General features: G+C 53.0%; 6 protein-coding genes across 6 annotated transcripts; 4 read left to right on the top strand and 2 right to left on the bottom strand.

Annotated features, from left to right (window-relative positions):
* Nucleotides 1-88: 88 nt before the first annotated feature.
* Nucleotides 89-2729, top strand: J4E92_003301 (uncharacterized protein; the record flags this gene model as incomplete). The annotated part of the gene is made up of 2 exons (XM_051494699.1): nt 89-225; nt 275-2729. The coding sequence occupies 2 exons, from the start codon at nt 89-91 to the stop codon at nt 2727-2729; spliced, it is 2592 nt and encodes an 863-aa protein (XP_051354992.1).
* Nucleotides 2730-3470: 741 nt separating this feature from the next.
* Nucleotides 3471-3900, top strand: RPL33A (60S ribosomal protein L33A; the record flags this gene model as incomplete). The annotated part of the gene is made up of 3 exons (XM_051494698.1): nt 3471-3495; nt 3547-3750; nt 3803-3900. The coding sequence occupies 3 exons, from the start codon at nt 3471-3473 to the stop codon at nt 3898-3900; spliced, it is 327 nt and encodes a 108-aa protein (XP_051354991.1).
* Nucleotides 3901-7009: 3109 nt separating this feature from the next.
* Nucleotides 7010-7651, bottom strand: J4E92_003299 (uncharacterized protein; the record flags this gene model as incomplete). Its single annotated transcript, XM_051494697.1, has 4 exons — nt 7010-7139; nt 7207-7300; nt 7356-7489; nt 7539-7651. The coding sequence occupies 4 exons, from the start codon at nt 7649-7651 to the stop codon at nt 7010-7012; spliced, it is 471 nt and encodes a 156-aa protein (XP_051354990.1).
* A 2348-nt stretch (nt 7652-9999) lies between these two features.
* Nucleotides 10000-10431, top strand: TXNL4A_2 (Thioredoxin-like 4A; the record flags this gene model as incomplete). The annotated part of the gene is made up of 1 exon (XM_051494696.1): nt 10000-10431. The coding sequence occupies one exon, from the start codon at nt 10000-10002 to the stop codon at nt 10429-10431; it is 432 nt and encodes a 143-aa protein (XP_051354989.1).
* Nucleotides 10432-11692: 1261 nt separating this feature from the next.
* Nucleotides 11693-12304, top strand: J4E92_003297 (uncharacterized protein; the record flags this gene model as incomplete). Its single annotated transcript, XM_051494695.1, has 2 exons — nt 11693-11697; nt 11740-12304. 2 exons carry the CDS (start codon nt 11693-11695, stop codon nt 12302-12304), a joined length of 570 nt encoding a protein of 189 aa, XP_051354988.1.
* Nucleotides 12305-12495: 191 nt separating this feature from the next.
* J4E92_003296 (uncharacterized protein) lies at nt 12496-14427 on the bottom strand (the record flags this gene model as incomplete). The annotated part of the gene is made up of 1 exon (XM_051494694.1): nt 12496-14427. The coding sequence occupies one exon, from the start codon at nt 14425-14427 to the stop codon at nt 12496-12498; it is 1932 nt and encodes a 643-aa protein (XP_051354987.1).
* Nucleotides 14428-14603: the final 176 nt, after the last annotated feature.

The raw sequence follows: 14603 nt of genomic DNA, 5'->3' as shown, positions 1-14603 counted from the left end.
TTGGTCGTCATGCCAAGGCGTGGCCCGTGTCGCGCCTGCCTCGATGGTGCTGGGGTGTTTACGCGCTAGCCCCAATGGCCGGAGGTGCATGTACAACTTTCTTAACTCCATCGCAACTTCCCTTGCCAACGCACCCCGACAACGCAACCATCCCAACACACCTTCGCAGCTGCATCTGCCATCAGATCATTCACTGCTTACTGGCAATTGCATCGCAACTGCCTCGTACGTCCCCACTGCTGTTGCGCACCGCTCCTACTGACCGCGCTCGCAGTACCATGTCAGCTACTACACGGCGCTCAACGCGTCGTACTGCAGCGACAGCGGCCACCGAGTCCTCGCAGCCCGCCTCCAGGCAAAGCTCACAGTCGGCGTCGCCTGCGCCAGAGGCTGCCCCCAAGAAGAAGCCCGGTCGCAAGCCCAAGGCTGCCGCCGCCAAAGTCGAGTCGCAGACCGTGACGGAGTCGCAGCAGACAGTCACCAAGGGTCGCGCTACGTCACGCGCAAACGCCGCTTCCGCCGTCACCACAACAACCACCACATCATCAACAACCAAGACCGCGACGCAAGCGCCTGTTGTCGCCAAGAAGCTCACTAGAGCCGGTCGCCAGGCGCTGAAAGAGGCAGGCGTAGAGGCTTCGCCGCAGCGCAGCCTGGAACAGACGAAGCCCGCCAAGCAAGGACGCGGCACAGCCCGCCAGAAAGTCACCAGTGAGAAACGAAAGGCAGTGGCCGCAAAGCTGGCGGCAGCTAAGGCCATCGAGAGCGCCGAAGACGAGGCAGAAGCCGAGAATGAAGATGGCATGGGCGCCTTCTTCACAAAAAGTAAGCACCATCTTCCCCATAGCTACACCCCTTCAGAGGAAGAAATCGACAACGAGCTCCGCAAGGAGAAGTACGAACACCAAGAGAGGGAGATTGATCATCTCCGCGAGCGTGTCACAAACCAGGAGGCTCGCATCCAGAATCTCGTAGAGATGATGTGGCAGAAAGATCAGCAGATGTTCCTCTACGAGAACGAGAACCTGCGTCTGCGCATGGAAATCACGCGACTAGAGAATATTCCACACATTAGCTACGGTACTCCGGCTAACGTCAGTTACGCAGAATTCGACAGTGAACTAGTAGCAATCAGCGAGTCATCTCCGGCACATGGTGTGTTTGTGAATGGCAACGAGGAAGCCCTTGCGCTCCTCCACAAGATCGAGAGCTCTGCCAAAGAAACCAGGCGCGTTGAGCCCTTAAGCAATGACAGCGAAACATTCTCAGACAATGACGTCGCCATGGAACCTTCACCACAACAGCCGTCCGCTAAGAGAACCTTCGAGGATGTCACAGCAACGCCCAACCGCCCCGTCGCAACACCATCCAACATTTTCAGCAGGTCATTCTCTGCTATCAAATCCCGACTTTTCTCCTCGACCCCCAAGCCCCCGCCAACCCCCGAAGTCGCATCGCCCACCGTTACGAAGCCTCTACCACCCCAGAACACAATCACCGAGACCCTCTCCCTCCCTCCTACACCTGTTGGCGAGCGCGTCAAGACGCCGAACAAGAGGCGTGCGCCCATGAACACACTGCTGAAACTACTGCTCAAGGGCGTCGACCGCAAGGACAGGCACAAGGCAGAGGAGTGGGCCAAGCAGGTCATTCCTGAATTGAAGAACGATACTGCTTTCAGCGAGAAGCGTGCGCGTCTTCAGAAGGACGTTCTGTGCAAGGAGCTGTCGAATTTCCCGTCAGCTAAGCCTTGGGAGACTGGCTTCGGCGACCCGCTTGGTGATCTGGACGATGACGATGTTGTACCAGTCTGGGCTGTCTATCTCGATATCGTGGCTGAAGAAGAAGAGCACACCGCTAAGAAGCACAAGAAGACTCACGAATTCACCACGGGCGACGACGAAGTTCCTACCATCGACGAGCAGTTCGCCGCCAGCAACGGCGCGCGTACTTCACCAAAGCTCTACAACAGCCATGGCCAGTCCGCTTCACTCCGTGACTTCCACCCTCGTCGCTCAATCGACCCATCACCCATGTTCAGCAACTCCATCTCACACAACACCGGCGGTAACATCTTTAGCGAACTACAAGGACACGACACCGCGGCACAGATCCGTGAGAACGATCGTGAGGTTCTGAAAAGCGCAACCAAGGAGAACACCCACTCCCATAATCCAGGCATGGGCTCTTTCAGCGTCCCCGATGATGATTCTGATGAAGAAGACTCTACAATGGGCAGCGAGAGCGCTGACGCTGAAGCTACTCCTATCTGGACCCAACCACCCCCACCAGCCCCCGTTCCTGCGCATGCTCCCCTGCCAGGCGGATCTACGGATGAAGCGTCTGATGTGCCCGAAGCGCCCCCAACCCCTACCCGCCAGCAGCCTGGAGATGAGATTGAGCGCCAGCGCCAGAGACTAATGAAGCACACACCTGCTAAGCCTTCCCGTCTCCGCGAGGCAACCTACCCATCACCAAGCATTCTATCGGAAGCTGGCAACGTGTCACTTCTTGCCGCTACTCCTGCACAAATGGCAACTTCCGCATCGTCCATGTTCGACGACATGCCAGGAGCGGAGATTATCGAACTTGATGACGAATGTCAAGCTGAATTCGAAGATATCATCAACAGCCACGAGTACCAGCAGAAGTTCAATGTCGAATGGCAAGCGCCCACCCTCACCTACGAGTCAGATGAGGAGGAGCCAAGCCCTACCTCCTCATCGTAAAAAAATTGTTTATACTGCATTGTTTCGGCGTTCCTCACCTTCACACGAATCGAAATTGATCAGCCGGAATCAAATTCCTTGCCTGTGGGCATTCTTCTTTATTGTCTTGCTTTTTTTCTCGTGTTTGCATATCTGTGCGTTGGTTCTCGCAAGTATACGACCTCTCGTGGGTTGGAAGATGCATTTCTTGTTGGCGTTCTCCAGGGGCATAAACACGGATGATTGACGAAAGCTGTATACCCCTCGGCCGTTGTATGGTCGAAAACTAGGCGCACGGTTTAGCCTAGTAGTTGCGTTGGTTTCTTGTTCCAATAGTTGCTTGTTTGAATAGCTTTAATATCGACTGAGAAACGTACATTCCTGAATATTAACACCCGTGAAATGATGAAGCCAGGATGATGTGATGGTGTGAGTTGACAACAGGCGGCAGGAAGGAGTCGAAAGTACTTGAGGTATTCGCGATCTAGGATTGACAAAAAAGCTGTCAAAGTCGTTACATTCGTGGTTGCCGTAGTCTGAACTCAGCGGGGAGGTTAGATGTTGCTGCGCTCTGTCTGTGACGATAGTCCGGATTAGGCAACTAACCGTCAGCCGTCGATCGCAGCAGTAGGTGCCTACATTATTACCACGCGCTGTCTGAACTTCGAAGACCCATATATGTTAGGTAAGCAGTCTACCGAGCGCACACCAATCGACCAAAACTCACCTTCCGACGATAAACAAACAATTGTAAAAATCGCGATGTCTTCAGAAAAGAGCCACCGTCGTAAGTAGCAGCAGTTTCACGCCGCTGTGCAGGTAGTAATAGTTTGTGCAGTATACGTCAAAGCCCGCCATGTCAGCTACCAGCGCGGCAAACGCAACACAAACCCCAACGTGAGCCTCCTCGCGCTTGAAGGCGTCGACAGCACGCAAGACGCGCAGTGGTATCTCGGCAAGCGCGTCGCATATGTCTACCGCGTTGCCAGCAGCAAAGAAGAAGGTCCTCGTGTGATCTGGGGCAAGATCCGCAGGACACATGGTTCGTACAGCTTGTCAGACTTGCGAAAGAAAAGATATTGATTCAAGAACAGGCAACTCTGGTGTTGTTCGCGCATCTTTCCAGAACAACCTCCCGCCAAAGTCATTTGGTGCGAGTCTTCGGGTTATGATGTATCCTAGCTCGATTTGAGAGCTGTTGGACATGGGAGAAGGAGATTTGGGAGCATTAGACGGCGTTTAGGCGATTTCGGGAATGGCCAATAGCCAGGATAGGAGTTTGTCTGCAAGACCTCGGGATTATATACCATGGTCATTGTAATGGATACAACATTTTGAGGTTCAATACTGGGCGCGAAACTTCGTACGATATTTCATCGTCGGAGACCACAATAGAGTTGTATTCCCTAGTCGAAGAGCAAAAGTGACGGCAACTGTGGAGCGAGGCTGGGGAATGGTGTCTGTGCTGTGAAGGTTTACGGGTAACACGTCCTCGGCGAGACTTCCTATATTCATCCACGGCTCTTCTGATAAGAACAGCACCACCAAGGCTGGCACCAAACGTTAGACAGTCATCGCGAACCTAACTCATATGGTCTCAAAAGAGACATGAGAAGACGTACGTCTTCGTAGCAAGGCGATGCTGTCATCAAGTGTAAGCTCAAGAAGCCCATTGCAAGCGGTGCTGCCACCGACCGGACTTTCTTTTTCCTCGGTCTATCGCCGACGGCACCCATCCGACAACCGCCCAGCACGCACCTCGCATCGAAAACCACCACCGGCCCTTCAACCAGGCCACACCGACACCGCGGCTTCTGAGATCGGCAAATGCGCCCCTGCACATCTCCAGTAAACGCGGTGCCGTTTGACAGATGGTCGAACCATACGTCACAGCGACATGCAGATCGTGCAGCACGTGCCGACGCCGCGCATGATGATCCCTCCAGACTACCCCGCAAAAGCGCCGCTTGCTACCCCAGAAGCCAAGATGCTTTCTACCCGCCTCCACACAAGAGGCTCGATTGCGCTGACGGGAGGCAAGGCATGCATGTAAGTGGGTAACGCTGCCGAAGAAGGTATGCCGTTGAGATGGATGATGTCGGGCTTTGCATTCTACCGAGATGCTTTAAAGGGTAGGGGTTGCCCATGGGGAAGCATTCGTGCATTGCCCTGCCAGCCTCCTCACCCGCCTTTGCATTGAAGCAGACGCGGTGCAATATTCACACGATGGCGACAACGTTCGATCACGGCAAGCTCTCTACTGAGCACCAGCGGGCTGAGAATGTGGCGGAGAAGATCTCGAACTCCTCCGGAACTGGCGAGCTTGAAGCGCAAAATGTCGAACTGGAGGAGAAGGAGGCAGCGCGCGTTTTGAGGAAAGTTGACATGAGACTTGTCCCTATGCTTTCGCTCCTCTATCTTGTTGCGTTTATCGATCGGAGTAACAGTACGTTTGGACATATTCATTTCTGAGAGATGCATTGGAACGAATTGCTAACGTGCTGTAGTCGGTAACGCGAAGATTGCTGGTATGACGGATGACCTCAAGATGAACGGTATTCAGTACAACACTGCCGTTACTCTATTCTTCGTTCCGTACACAATTCTCGAAGTACCCAGCAACATCGTGCTCAAGATGATGCGACCAAGTCATTGGATGGCGATCCTCATGTTCTGCTGGGGTCTCGTCATGACATTGATGGGACTCACGTCCAGTTATGGTGGTCTGCTCGCTGGAAGATTCTTCTTGGGTGTAACAGAGGTAGGTCCCCAGCATCTTGGTTCAAGATGGAGAACACTTGCTTACATTCGCAGTCTGGCTTCTTTCCAGCAGCAACATTCTTGCTTACTCTCTGGTACCGTCGTTTCGAACTTCAGCGCCGCATGGCTGTCTTCTACGTAGCCGCCTCCCTCGCTGGTGCTTTCAGTGGTCTCCTCGCCTACGGTATCGAACAACTTGATGGACGCTCTGGACTCGCAGGATGGCAATGGATCTTTCTCATAGAGGGATTGATTCCAGTAGCGCTCGCGCTCATCATCTGGAAGATTCTCCCCGATAGTCCAGAGACCGCGAAGTTTCTGACACAACCGGAGCGCGACTTGCTTGTTTCCCGATTGGCCAACGACTCCGGGTCTGGCCAGGGACAAGCCACCAACAGCGACAAGATCGGAAAAGAACAGATTCTTGCTGGTCTTTCCGACTGGAAGATCTGGGCTGCTACGGTCATTTTCTGGGGAAACACTGTTGGTGTTTATGGGTAAGCTGAAGATATCCAGCTTTGCTGCGGTTTCATCTCTAACAGTTTCATACAGATTCACCGCGACCGTGCCCTCTGTTATTCAAGGACTCGGATATACCAGTGCCAACGCTCAGCTCCTCACGATCCCCATCTACGTATTCGCCGCTATTCTTACCCTCATCTTTGCGTGGGCCTCCGATCTGACGCGCAAGCGCTCCCCATACATCATTGCAGGCTACTCGATCGCTGTGTGCGGCTTCATCGCTCAGCTTGCTATCCCCAAGCCCAAATACCCTGGCATCACCTACGGTTTCCTCTTCCCCGTTGCCGGTGGTCTCTACTGCCCCTTCACATGTCTCGTCTCCTGGATCGGCAACTCTCTCGCCCCATCGTCAAAACGCGCTGTTGGCATGGCTCTGCTTATCTCCGTTGGAAACATGGGTGGAATCATGGGCAGCAACGTGTATCTGGCACGCGAAGCACCAAAGTACACGACAGGTTTCTCGGCTAGTTTGGCCATGTGCTGCACCGCGATCCTCATGACTTTGGTATTGAGGTGGGCGTATGCAAAGGAGAACCGTAAGAGGGATGAGCTGATTGCTGAGCACGGAGAGGAGGCTATTCGCGCGAGATACTCCGAGCAGGAGTTGTTGCTCATGGGTGACAAGAGTCCTTTCTACAGGTACACTTTGTAGTCCCTTCCATGGGAAAATAGTCTAGTGTATCGATATATTTTACATGTAACAACCAAGGAAAGCAACGTTTGTCTGATATGAGGAAGAGACCGTGAAAGTTGCTGAACCTCACATGAAGTCAGCTGTCAACAAGTGCGCAGTGGCCAAGACATACTTCTAACATGCATCGATACTAACCTAGGCAGAGGTAATAAGGGACTGATGAGTGAGCTGTTAGCGTCGTCTCACTGAAAGCACAAGCCTCATCACCCATCACAATCATTCGGAAGCATATCAGCCTGTTGATTGAATGGACTTTGTAAGTGAGCGACAGATTCTACAATCCTGTTCAACACAAGACAATAAACTCGAGTCTCCCCCGTATCACTTAAACAGCCATGAGACGGAACTCCGTGTTCTCAGAGCCGTCAGAAAATTGCCAACCAATCATGTCGGTGCCGCTGGTCTTGCCACCACCAGCGACATTGAGCTGCGTCTTCCCATCGACATTGTTGATACTAACACATGCACACGCGCGTCAGAAAGCGAACTCAAGGCCAAGTGGGGCTGTACGGAGCCACTTACCGGTAAGAACCGTTTCCGCAGTGCACGATCTTCCAGCGGATGGTGCTGTCGAGCGGCTTGCGAAGCTCCGTCTTGATGTAACCAGCTTTTGGCCCTAGATTGGTTAGCCATGTGAGGAGAACATACATGTCAGTCTGGTTTCGAATTACCGGCCGAAGTCAGATAGAGGCCAGAGCAGGCGGCGATGATGTGGTATTCACGATCGCCTTTTTCGGGCTTGGCATCCGTGCCTCCTGCTGCTACGATCTCAAAATGAGTGTTGTCGGCGCTTTTGGTTCTCTGGCTGGATGAAGTTAGTCAACATGCTCTCTCTGACTGCTCGAGTAACTTACTATAGCTTCACTTGCGTGCCGGCTGTCGTTGCTGCGCCCCAGACGTTCAAGCTCATCTCCGGAGCATATCTGGGCAGGATTTCGTACAATCCGGGGCCGGTGTAGTCGGACATTGTGATATGTTTGAGAAATGATGAATGGTCGAGAAGAGTGTTAGTCTGATTGTGATGAGGAAGGTGCGATGCTGATGGTATTGAAGCTTTCAGTGAGCACTGGAGGTCTTATGTAGACTTCCAGAGCAGCAAAAGCAAATCCCTTCGTCTCATACTTTCTGCAGAAAGGGATCAATAATCTTGGCTGCAGCACAGCTTGAGATTTCTCGGCTACCAGATGTATCCCTTGGAGCCGGATGCCTGAAAAACAAAGAAAGATTTGGGCCTATGATAGAACTTACCGGACCTACTCAGCTGAGTCATCTATAGTATTCTGAGCCCTATGTGATGGACTGCTAACAACGTCTTTGGTTGGTGTCTGGTCTGCACATGCAGATGCTTCTCTTTGCCACCAACTAGTGTTGCTCGACACCATCTCAATTGTCCTGATCTATTTCTAGTAAGGCCTAGTTGTATCGTACGATACTCGTAAACGGGGTAAGGGGAAGCGGTGCAGGACATCAACCCAGTGCGGATTAGAGCAGTCAAGTTTTGCCGTGGCGAGACAATCAAGCAGACGCCCATCACCATCACCATCACCATCACCTGAAAGACACATCGAGTACGCGAACAACGGAATAGGCGGATAAAATCTGCTGAGCCAGAGTTTCCGTCCACATAACAAGCACGAAGGAGTGCTCCTACCTTCAGACTGTTGTCACGCGTTTACTCTTGGCACATTGAATAGGTGGCACACCCATCGGCCGGTTGGAGGACATAGTCCTCCTCTGTAGTATGCATGGGCGGGTGCTGAATATGATATCGGTCCGACTCGCAGTACCGTAACAATCAACGTGGTGTGTGTCGTTCGGCGCGACGACGCAGTAGGTTAACTCAGGCATGACGGAGGTTGTACTCTGTAAACAGATTTTCGCAGGAAGAACCCCCCATAATCGGCTTTGCTCGAACCAGTTTCTTTCTCCGTGTCTGTTAAGGCGACGTCCTCGTGATGTGCGCCGATGAAGTAGACCGATGAAGCTTCACTCTGGCTGTTCGCTAATGCAATAGGTGCGCTGCAGCATCACCCTGACGATGCCTACACGTATATTAGCACCCACATGCACAAACAAACCTACGGAAACACCCGAATCTATCCCAAAAATGGCATTTGGGTCCGACTTAGACCTTCCTGATCGATGTGAGATGGTGGCGTGTGACAGTGGTAGACTTTCCCGACAACGGCTGTAATGTTTCCTTAGCATAGAGTCTGTGAATGCTGTACTCAACGATTCGCAACTTTCCGTATTTTAATAGAGCTGCAACAAACGCGTCGAGAGGATGCCTGGTGCTGCATCAAAACTGAATCCTACCGGCCATGACCATGGGTACTCCCGATCCCGCGCGCCCCGTCCCGCACACCTTTTGTCCACACCCATCGCAGGGGAGTCGAGTAGGTTATCTATGACTGGACTAGGCCTCTTTGCTAGTCTGCTCTTACGAAAGTGTACCCACACACAGCGGACATGCTATTGGTTCCCGGGGGACTTGAGCGGGATGCGGGCAGTCTGCAGCTCGTTAAGACTATACCTCTTGCCATCACCCAGGCTGCTGGTACATCAGCCGACGTGTCCGGATGGTAGCAGCAGATGTGGATTAGATCAATTGTATAGAAAAGGCGGTCAACTACAAAGCGCAAATGAACGCTACACAGACTTGAGAAGGCTGCAACAAAGCAAACACAGCCAAGGATAGGAGGACAGATGTAGCGCCTTTAACAAGAACCCAGACGCTTTATGGACGTGGTCCGAGGTACTGATCAAGTAAAGTATGCGGGAAACCTGCCTGATATGGCGCTATAGGCCAATATAACTGTCGTCGACGTCTGCCCAAGTGGCAAGGTAGAGTGGTTGCATGCCCGGGAGGTGAGTCTATGGAGCCAATCGAGGTCCACTCAAGCCGAATTCCGCTGCCATGTATTAAGTAGGTTTATCGGAATAAAGGGATTTTATCGCGCCTTATGTATTAAGTGTTGCACGTAGGAAATAGTGAAAGGATTGTAAGAGGTATCAAGGTGTTAAGGTCGAAGTCCAGTGGGGCGACCTCGGGAACTTTCTAGATCACGGGCGGCAGCTGCCTGGCGCGACTAACTTTCTTTCAACCCTCCCATACCTTGAAGAATCGCGCAAACATAATTATACGAACGTCCCAACGCGCTACACGTTCTTGTCGCACGATCGCGCAAAGCACATATCGACTCACCGTAGCCAGTCTAACGTGCCCGCCTTCGCCGTCGACCAGCTCGGCCACCCATCTTCTACGGTCGCACACGTCCAACTCCAAGTTCAGCTCCACACGCACATCCACCCACCATGGGCTCCGTAGTCCTCCCCCACCTCCGTACAGGCTGGCACGTCGACCAAGCGATCCTCAGCGAAGAAGACCGCCTCGTCCTCATCCGCTTCGGGCGCGACTCGGACCCAGACTGCATGCAACAAGACGAAGTCCTCTACAAGATCGCCGACCGAGTCAAGAACTTCTGCGCCATCTACCTCTGCGACCTCGACGAAGTCCCCGACTTCAAAGCCATGTACGAGCTCTACGACCCGTGTACCGTCATGTTCTTCTTCCGCAACAAACATATGATGTGCGATTTCGGGACAGGAAACAATAATAAGCTGAATTGGGTGTTGGAGGATAAGCAGGAGTTTATTGATATTATTGAGACTGTTTATCGGGGCGCGAAGAAGGGGAGGGGTTTGGTGGTTAGCCCGAAGGATTATTCTACCAGGTACAGATATTGAGGGGAAGCTCATGATGGGGGCACCAGGTTGGATTCATGGCGTATTTGGGATTTGGACACCAGTAGGAGATTGATACCAGTATGGAAGAGATTGGGCGCGGTTCCTGCTCCGAGTTCAGGAGACATGGAGGAGCCGTGTGTAGGAAGCCGTAACGCAGCGAATTTGAAGGTACGACTTCATTATCACGATATCTCTGAGAAGGCTTACTTAGACTTCTCGTCAGATGCTATGTGGGACGTAGATAAGGTCCTGGTCATTCGGCCATTGTTGTGCGCACCGCAAACGCAAAATGACATTGCGTTTCTAGTCTCCGCTGTCTTCACAGCCCTGGTTTTTCTGTCCTCACTTTGACGCTATCTTCCCACAACCCACCCCTGACGCCCCGCCAAACAGTCTCCAGTGTCGCCCTTCTCGGCAAGAGCCTCGGGAAGACTACGACCACCTCTCCCTCTCCTTCCACTACAATCATGAGGAAGAACCTCACTTCGAACCCCTTGAACGCCTCGTGTATGAAGACGTCCTGTATACTTGTAGTCGGTATGAAGCGCGTAGTAGGTGTCTGGAGATACGTAGAGGAAGTGGTCGAGGTCTGGACGCCGAGGCCGCGGAGCACGGTGAGTGATTCTTCTGTGATCTGTATTAGCTTGGGCTTAGGGGGGGCTGAGAAGACGGCGAAGAAAGTACCTGTATAGTTTCGGCGGAAGACTAGGAAGAGTATGAGCAATGTACTGGGTACCAGATATCGCCATTGGCAGGCTTCCGCCAGCTTTACTAGTTGCCTTTCTGTCTCATGGCTCAATACACCCAGCGACAGATCCAGAGACTGAGCTTGTGTGACGCGCCATTTCATCCATAATAACAGGACGCTAGTTATACCCAGCAGCGCTCTCGTCAGTATCCCTGCATAGTATGCTACCAAAGCGGGAAGGGTCCTGGGTACAGAACGCGTCGAGACCGTGTATGTGATGGTCGACGATGTAGGCTGCAGTACTTGCAGCGTCTGCGCCGGCGGAGAGTTGAAGCGGTCAATAAGCTTCAACATCATACTCGAATTGAAGGAGGCATCGCTAGACGGGAACAAGTACAGACGGCGGGATGTGGGGGTGAAAGGAAGCCTCGCGGGACGGGATGACGCGCTCCAGCTAGCTTGCTTATCGATAAGCGCAATGCCGAGCTCACGTTTTCCACGAAGCTGCCTGACCTGCACTTGCTCTTCCCACTCCACTAACACGACACACATCTCATACACAAATCACTAGCGATGGAGTCTTCAAAAACAGAGCGCTCCCGCTCTCGCTCCCCACGAAGATCACCCGGCCCGCGCAAGCCCAAAACCTTCAGCGGCCTAAAGTACAAAGGCGATCGCGACCGCCGCGACCCAGACAGACGACGCGACGATCGCGACCGAGAGCGACGACCACGAGATTCAGACCGCGATCGCGATCGCAGACGCGACGGCTCTAGAGAACGCGACCGCCGTCCACGAGACAACTCCCGCGAGCGCAGACGAGACAGAAGCCGCGACCGGCGCCGCCGTTCCCGCTCTCGCGACCGCAAACCACGAGACAGCGAACGAGACCGCGACAGCAAACCCAAAGAGAAGAAACCCGCAGCCGCTCCTGCGGCACCTTCTGAGCACATGATCCTCGTCACTATCAATGACCGTCTGGGAACGAAAACACAAGTCCCGTGTCTGCCCAGCGACCCTATTAAACTACTGAAGGCTATGGTGGCAGCGAAGATTGGCAGGCCGGTACATGAGATTATGCTCAAGAGACAGGGGGAGAGGCCGTTTCATGACAATTTGACGTGTGAGGACTATGCTATAAGCAATGGCGTGCAGATCGATTTGGAGTTGAATACTGGGGATTAGATGGTGGATGGTGGCTTTTGGGATATCGGGGTTAAGGGGAGTGAAGGATGGACTACCGTGGCCAAAGATTGGAAGATGCAGCAACAAATCATGATACCCAATAAAGTTTCTCTTTTGCTCGACCAGGCATATTTCAATTGTAATGTCGTGTCGAACGAGCAAACCCGATTCTATCTCTCGCCTTCAGTAAACTACTCATCCCCGTCATCGTCCGTCGTTTTAACGCGAGCATCAATACCCCTCCTCACTCTATACCGTTCATTGACCACCTCAACAGACTCCTGCCTCTCCCTCTGCAGCAGCGGCATATAATTCCCCTTCGCCTTCCCGATGTCCCCTCCATCAAACAACCGCGGTCCGCCCCTCGCTATCCCAATACTCTGCTGCTCAACGGGTACCTCAGCGTCCAGCGTCGACTGTCCCAGGCCCGCAATCTTATCAAGCAAAAGCGCCGAAAGCGTTTCATCGACCTTGTTCCCCCGCCACATCTCCCAGACATCATCGATCACGCCGCCGCGACCCCATTTCCCGCGGCCGATCGTGCTGGGACCGCCGCCTTTGCCTGTTCCTCTGGCTTTGGGCTCGCTGCCGCCTTCGTCGCCGATGTATACCCAATCTAGGCGGTCTTCGTAGCCTCGTTCACGTTCTTCCGAGGTTTGCACTTCGGACGCGTGCGGGAAGATGCAATCCCAGAGGACGAGTGGGGCGTCGGATGCCATTTCGTATTTGGGTCGTGTGGGGTTGGCGGTGATGTCGAGGAGTTGGGGGACCAGCGAGGGAGATTCGAGACCTTGGCCGATGAGGAAGAGGATGGAGACTAGAGAGCGGACTTGGTGCCAGAGGAATGCGGAGCCGTGGAGGGTGAAGGAGTATAGTTTTGGTTGCTCTCCGTTCTTTAACAGAGATGGCGCGGATAGAGCAGGGTGTGACAGGAAGCCTGGGAGAGATAGTGGAGAGACTTCCTCGATGTCAGCGTGGTAAATTCGCCGTTGGAAGTTTGTTAGCTGTTTGCTCGCGTCGATTTTGCAGAAGTTGCGAAAGTCGTGGAGGCCAATTAGCTCTTTGCAACCTTTTCGCATGGCTTCTATATCGAGCCAGCCTTCGCGCATGGTTTCTTGGTCATCTGCCGTGGTGGCACCGTATGCGCTGGGTTTGTATAGACCAGAGGAGCCGGGTACGGGTGCGAAGCAAGGGTTGGTGAAGAAGTACTTGTATCGCCGCTCTTTGCAGGAGAAGCGTGCACTAAAGTCTTCTGGTGGGTTGGGGCACCACGCGTAAACACGAATGTCGGGAGGAAGGACGCGGTTTAGAAGCTGGATGTACGGTAGTTCGTCGGTGAGATCGTTGAACGGCTTTGATGGGATGGTCTGGGTATCGTTTGAAGAAGGCAATGATTCTTCGTTGTCCACTTCCTCCTCGCCTCCCATCTTTTCTACAGGTTTGGGCTTGTTACTTCTAACCCTCACCCCAATGACCTGCCCAAAAGCACTGACACCCCGATCTGTTCTTCCACACTTGGAGTATTCGCAGCCATCCCAGTTTACATCCGCACCTTCCCTATCCCATTTTGCAAAGGTCTTTCTATCGATTCTTTCATATCTTCTCTCGTCACCTTCCGTAGGTATAGGACTTATCAACCGCGTCTTGATCAGCGCCTTCCAGACTTCTTCCTCGATTGTAGGTAATGGCGTGGTGTTGTTATTGTGATGCTCAAATCCATTGTACTTTTGCCCCAGATATGCAAATTTCAGTGCGATCAACCGCGTGCTGTATCTCGAGGCATCGAACGCCTTCGGTGGCGGCTTGTTGGCTCTGCGAAAGGCTAATGACTTTGGCGAGTCTGGAGGTGGTGATGTCTGTTCGTTCGTAGGCACCGGGGACTGCTCTTCAGTCGCGCCTTGAGTATTCCCTCCGACTTGCTTCTCTAATTCTTGTATTCTCGCAATCAATTGCTGTTGCGACCAGTCTTCATACCCCGCCATGTTGCCTTTCTTCCCATACGCTTGTCGCACTTGTACGCGTCGCGGAACCCTCGAGAGCTTGTGGAAGTCGCGCCGTGAGCAGAATAATCGATGTAGCGACTGTTGGAACTCTGGAAAGGCGTGGGGTAGCGGCCGGCGCATTGTTTGGCGACATGGTGGATGACTCTCAGCATATTTTTGGTATGCAGCCTGACGTTCAGGGTCCAGTGCTTCTAGCCGAGGCAGGAAAGGTCGAGTAAGTAGATCGGGGCATCCATCTTACATCCAGAGAGTACGCCCTTCAGCAACTCAGCATCACGAATTCACTTGTGTCGCCT

This window comes from Alternaria infectoria (assembly GCF_024043175.1).
Source record: "Alternaria infectoria strain BMP 0036 chromosome Unknown scaffold_4, whole genome shotgun sequence".
Lineage (NCBI taxonomy): Eukaryota > Fungi > Ascomycota > Dothideomycetes > Pleosporales > Pleosporaceae > Alternaria > Alternaria infectoria.
Note: the sequence above shows the minus strand (reverse complement) of the source record. Positions and strands in the feature narration are given on the sequence as shown.